The sequence below is a fragment of the Haliaeetus leucocephalus genome, unplaced genomic scaffold, assembly GCF_000737465.1.
Source record: "Haliaeetus leucocephalus isolate CR32 unplaced genomic scaffold, Haliaeetus_leucocephalus-4.0 Scaffold295, whole genome shotgun sequence".
Classification (NCBI taxonomy): Eukaryota; Metazoa; Chordata; class Aves; order Accipitriformes; family Accipitridae; genus Haliaeetus; species Haliaeetus leucocephalus.
The window spans coordinates 9,789,755-9,795,314 of NW_010972731.1; the positions used below are offsets into that span (position 1 = coordinate 9,789,755).

Sequence of the window (5,560 nt, forward strand, 5' to 3'; positions counted from 1 at the left end):
GGGGGTGTCGGTGTCCCCCGGTACTGACCGTCCCCCGGTACTGACCGTCCCCCGCAGTCGCTGCTGGAGCTGCACAAGCGGCGGAAGGCGCTGAGCGAGCCCGAGGTGCGGTACTACCTGCGCCAGACCATCCTGGGCTGCCAGTACCTGCACAGCCACCGCGTCATCCACCGGGACCTCAAGCTGGGCAACCTCTTCCTCAGCGACGACATGGAGGTGAAGATCGGTAGGTGCCCGTGACGTGATGCCCCACCAGCTCCCCCGTGGTGGGGACCACAGCCCTGGGGACTGGCCATCCGGGGCGTCTCCAGTCATTCCCCGTCTCTTCCAGGGGACTTTGGCCTGGCCACCAAAGTGGAGTACGATGGCGAGCGCAAGAAGACCCTGTGTGGGACCCCCAACTACATTGCCCCGGAGGTGCTTGGCAAGAAGGGGCACAGCTTCGAGGTGGACATCTGGTCCATCGGCTGCATCATGTGAGTCAAAACGCCTCTTGCGCGGCTGTGGGGCCAGGTGGTCCCTGTGGTCCTGGTCTCGTTGGGCCCTCTGGGTTTTGGTGTGAGCCGAAGCTTTGGGCGTGCAGTCTCCTGAGTGCCTGCCCTGGCTGAGCCCTGCTGCCGGCCAGCACACGACCTTCCACTGTCCTCTGCACATGCTGGCCCCTTTGTGTCTGCATCTGTTATGCATCATGGCTGTCTCAAGGCGTTTCACAGAAGCCCATGCTTCCCAACTGGAACTTTCTCCAGAGGGTACTAGATCCCAGCTTCCCTTTTCAGGGGGCAGGAACCAGGCACGGTACACGTAGCTGCCTGCACTACTGCGTGTCCGATGCCAAGCATGTTTCCTCTGCCAGGAAAGTCCCAAGGTGTGCTTAGGATGGGGTCACTTCTGCACACAAGTCTGAGTCGCTTTTGCAAAACTGACACCCTTTTTTCTCTAAACATGCAGGTATACTCTGCTGGTGGGGAAACCGCCTTTTGAAACTTCTTGTCTAAAAGAAACATACATCCGAATCAAGAAGAATGAGTATACTATTCCCAAGGTATGGCGCTTCCCATGGGTGGACCTGTTCACCCCACAGCAGTTCTTGGTCAGCATTCTGCTGCACCATCCTGTTTCTGGCACTTAATGGGCTCTCACATAATGGTGGAATGGCTCTTACGGTGGAGTGCTAGGAAGGGGATGTCTCAGTCAGTGGTGGAGTGAACCTGTAGGGCCAACTTCCTCCTGAAGAGCCAGCAGCTCCTCTGTAATCCAGCAAAAATACCAGCTGGGCAGTTGGCACATGGAGTTCAATGGACACGCTCAAGTCCAAGAGGTCTGGGCCAGGTCCCCAGCTCATCCCGCTGCTGTTGATTCGGTCTTGCTAAAGTCAGTTGACTTTAGGCCTTGCATGCTATTAGGAGACAGCCCTCCATACCTGCCCAATTCTGTTTCCCCAGGCTTGCATCCCACTTGCCTGATGCGGTGTAGGAGCTCTGCTCCAAGCAGAACTTCCCCTGGGTTGTATATCCAATGCATTTGCTGCTAGTGTGCGTTGTCCCCTGACCCTTTTCTGTGAACTGTCTGTCTCCTCTTAGCACATCAACCCCATAGCTGCTAACCTCATCCAGAAGATGCTGAGGTCCGACCCTGCCACACGCCCAACTATCGATGAGTTGCTGAATGACGAGTTCTTCACATCGGGATACATCCCCAGCCGCTTGCCCACCAGCTGTCTCACCGTTGCACCTAGATTTTCAATTGCTCCCAGTGGACTTGAACTGAATGGGCGAAAGCCACTGACTGCACTCAACAAAGGTAAGTGCAAGTATCTGGAGGTGAGACTGGACTGCCTGGCCTCCAGCAACATCCAGAACCATCAATGGGGAATGTGACGATCCTTCACCTCTTCATGCAATTCTTATGAGAACCTGGATTATTTTGTGAGTGAGAGAGAGGGCTCCTTGCTCTTTGCCCAGAACCAAAGCAGGAAGGAAGTGCCAGCACTAGCTTTAGCTATATGGTATATAGTGTGTTTCCTATAGCTAGGGCAGAATGTAAACCTGGTGCCTTTAGAAACCTGCTCCCTGGTCATGCCTCCATGCTCTTCTCTTTCCTGGCCCAGGACCAGACAATCCTGCACTAGAGAACTTGCCCGAAAAGGAAGATGTAGCAGCGCTGCGGGAGCTGGGAGATGCTGTTGACTGTCACTTAGCTGACATGTTACAGCAGCTAACTGCAGTCAACTCAGCCAAGCCCTCCGAGAGAGTGCCAGTGAGACAAGGTGAGTCTGGGGGCGATCCCACAGGCACCAGCCTTCTGGGATAACTTGCTTCTCTGTCACTCTGATGCTGTTGTCTGAAGTGAGAGGCCAGCTGACCTCAATTTCAAACTGGACGGCTGGGAAGCCTTTTGGCCTTGCTGGGGTGTATGGGATGCGGTGAAGTGTCTTCTAACAAGCTCCTTTCCTCTTTGCAGAAGAAGCTGAAGACCCAGCCTGCGTTCCCATCTTCTGGGTTAGCAAATGGGTGGATTACTCGGATAAATATGGTCTAGGTAAATAATATGGGGGCAATGCTTTAGCCTTTTCTAGTATCTGAAGAGGCTGGGGGAAGCATTGATTTGGTCATTGCATAGGTCTGGTTCTTTAGTCACAGTATTCCAAGGTGTGTGTGTGTGTCCTTGAGACCACCACCAGGAACATTACCAAATACCCAGTGAACCCAGAGTAGCGGTCACTGAACATCAGCCCTGGCCACTTAAAGGTGGAAAATGGCTACCTGCTGCATAAGATGGCTGCCCTTGTTCTGCAATGAGCACATGTACCCACTGTGGGAGTTAAAGCTGCTTCTGCAGCAGGTGTTGCAACGAGGGAGGATGACATCTAGAGGAGGAAAAGTGTTGCCCAGACCTCCACAAAGAGGAGACTCTTTAGACCTGGTAGGGACTTGGTGGGGTGGCTGTCAGGTAACCCCTAGATACAGCCTTCTGCCTTTGTATTTCACACAACCAGAGGTCCCTTGTATTTGAAGGTCTAATGGGCTCCCTTTTGGACTAGGTTACCAGCTGTGTGACAACAGTGTTGGAGTTCTCTTCAATGACTCCACTCGCCTTATTATGTACAATGATGGGGACAGCTTGCAGTACATTGAGCAAAACGGCACCGAGTCCTACTTCACTGTGAGATCCTACTCCTCTGCCTTGAACAAGAAGGTCAGTCCTGGGGACAGGAGCCCTTGCTGGGGGGTGGCTACCCCCGGTGAGACTTCTGCCAGCTTTGTTGGCAGGGTGGGTTTCAGGGAGAAACATCTGTGACTTGGGATCACTGGCATTCTGCAGGCTTCCTCTTGGCTGGAAAAACATGGCTCCAAGGAGAGACACTAGCAGCTCTGTTTATTTCTAGTTGCTATCTGAGGCTTATTTACAAGCAGCTTCATAGAAATAAGTGCTCACAAGATTTGCATGTACTGAAGTGTTCAGCAAAGTGAGTCTCAAGTATCACAGACTGAGTTAACTTTGAATATGAAAATTTGCATGAGTTTGTGCAGTGACACCTCAAGCTCTGAAATGTGTAGAGAGGCTCTGTGACTGTGATAGCAGCCCCTGCCCTCCCCAAATAGTAGGGGTCATCCTCAGCCTGCCTGCTCACAGCCTTTCCTATCTGCAGATAACACTATTGAAATACTTCCGCAACTACATGAGTGAGCACTTGCTGAAGGCGGGTGCTAACATCACGCCGCGGGAAGGAGACGAACTGGCCCGTTTACCCTATCTCTGCACGTGGTTCCGGACCCGCAGCGCCATCATCCTGCACCTCAGCAATGGCACTGTGCAGATCAACTTCTTCCAGGTGAGGCTGCTGCTCTGCGTTTTCCAGGGCTGTAGCTCCAGCTGCTGCAAGAGCCCTGACATGCATGGTGCTAGGTGCAAGGCAGCAGGACAGTATAACCTCAGCTGAAGCTTTGGCCAGTGAACGGAGCACTGGGAGGCTCCTGACTCCCCTTGCAGGTACATAAGCCACCCAGACATTCCTCACTTGTGAAGGGGCTGTGTCCTTTAGCAGGAGGTAGACTGCTGCACAGTCTTGAGCTGGCTGGCTGGATCAATTTGTTTCCCTTTGCTGCAATCTATGAACAAATGCTGCAGCATGCTGCTTTCTCAGCGTGCTTCTGGGTGCAGCTGGGATGCCCCAACTACTGCCGAGATGGTTCATCCTGAGAAAACGTAGTCCCCAAGGAGCAGAGTGCTGAGGGTGATGGTGTGTTCTCTCCCCACAGGACCACACCAAAGTCATCTTGTGCCCTCTCATGGCTGCTGTCACATACATAGATGAGAAACGGGACTTCCGCACGTACAAGCTGAGCCTCATTGAGGAACACGGATGCTGCAAGGAGCTGGCCAGCCGGCTCCGCTATGCTCGCACCATGGTGGAGAAGCTCCTCAGTTCAAAGTCTGGCTCAGCCCGTGTGAAACCCTCTGCTTAGACCTTGTTCTTGATGGACACAACATCTGTGCCAAACTGTCCCAGCTGTGGATGGGGAGGTCTAGTAGCACCCCTGCTTGCACTGTAACCTCCCATCACACAGCTGGGCTCCCACTTCTGGGTATGGTCTAGTTGCCACAAGGAAGCCCCTGATGCTGTGGGAATGGTGTTGTTCACTCGTGACTGGTACCCAAAGGTTTCTTGCTCCCCACTCCTAATGGAAAGTCTATTTTTTAATTACATACCTAGTCTTTTTTTCTAACTTCTCAAAGCCAAAAGTCTGACTTGAAAACCAGTCCTCTTGTTTGAGGCTCCTGGGCCCTCTCTTGAGAGAACAAAGCATGGGGAGAGCAGAACTATCATGTAAGTTATTTGTACATGTCTGTGCTGATGCTCTAGGCTTTTGTTTCCTCTTGTAGAAATTCAGGTAAGATATTTAACGTGCCCAGGGTGAGACTGAGCAATCAGCCTTTTAATACTGAAATTAATCTACGTGAAACATACACTTTTGTATATTGCATAACTTGATTAAAGATTGTTCGCTGCAGCGTCCAGCCTGTCGTGGTTCCCTTTGGCTTGCTGTGAGGGAGGGAGCAGCACTTTGCCTCTGGGTTTCCCCTCCAAGCAAGAGCTGTTCTCTTCACGAGCTCGATGCTCTCTGCTTGACTGCCCTTACTAACAGCCCTTGGCTGAGCTGAGCCGTGGCCTTGCTCCTAGCTCAGCTCTACCTCTTAACACAGAGCAATAGGGAAAGAGTGGCAGATTGTGATAGGAAATGGGAAGGGGGTTAAGTAGTTTTGGGAGATGCTTGTCATAAGCAAAGAAGGGCCTGGGAGTTGTTACTGCTGTTTCTGCTGATCTCCCCAGCTGTGCTGTGGGAGAGGAGACCTTAGGGCTATCATAGATGTGCTGTAACCAGCCTACTGGTAGGCTAATGGCCTTACCTTCCCATTTTCCATTTGACTGGGTCTATTTACTACATGAAAGATGCTCACAAATGTGAGTTAGCAAATATTGCAAGTGATGCCTGCAAATAGAGTTAGCAAAAGTCATCTACCTTAGTAGACTTTTGCAGGAGCCCAGTAAGCTACCTTG

General features: G+C 52.1%; 1 protein-coding gene across 1 annotated transcript; it reads left to right on the forward strand.

Moving 5' to 3' along the window:
- Positions 1–27: 27 nt before the first annotated feature.
- PLK1 (polo-like kinase 1) lies at positions 28–4,910 on the forward strand (the record flags this gene model as incomplete). Its single annotated transcript, XM_010570628.1, has 9 exons — positions 28–226; positions 332–476; positions 949–1,042; positions 1,581–1,800; positions 2,108–2,266; positions 2,461–2,538; positions 3,041–3,195; positions 3,650–3,832; positions 4,260–4,910. Coding segments are annotated over 9 exons (1,440 nt in total), but the record flags the coding sequence as incomplete, so codon positions are not given.
- Positions 4,911–5,560: the final 650 nt, after the last annotated feature.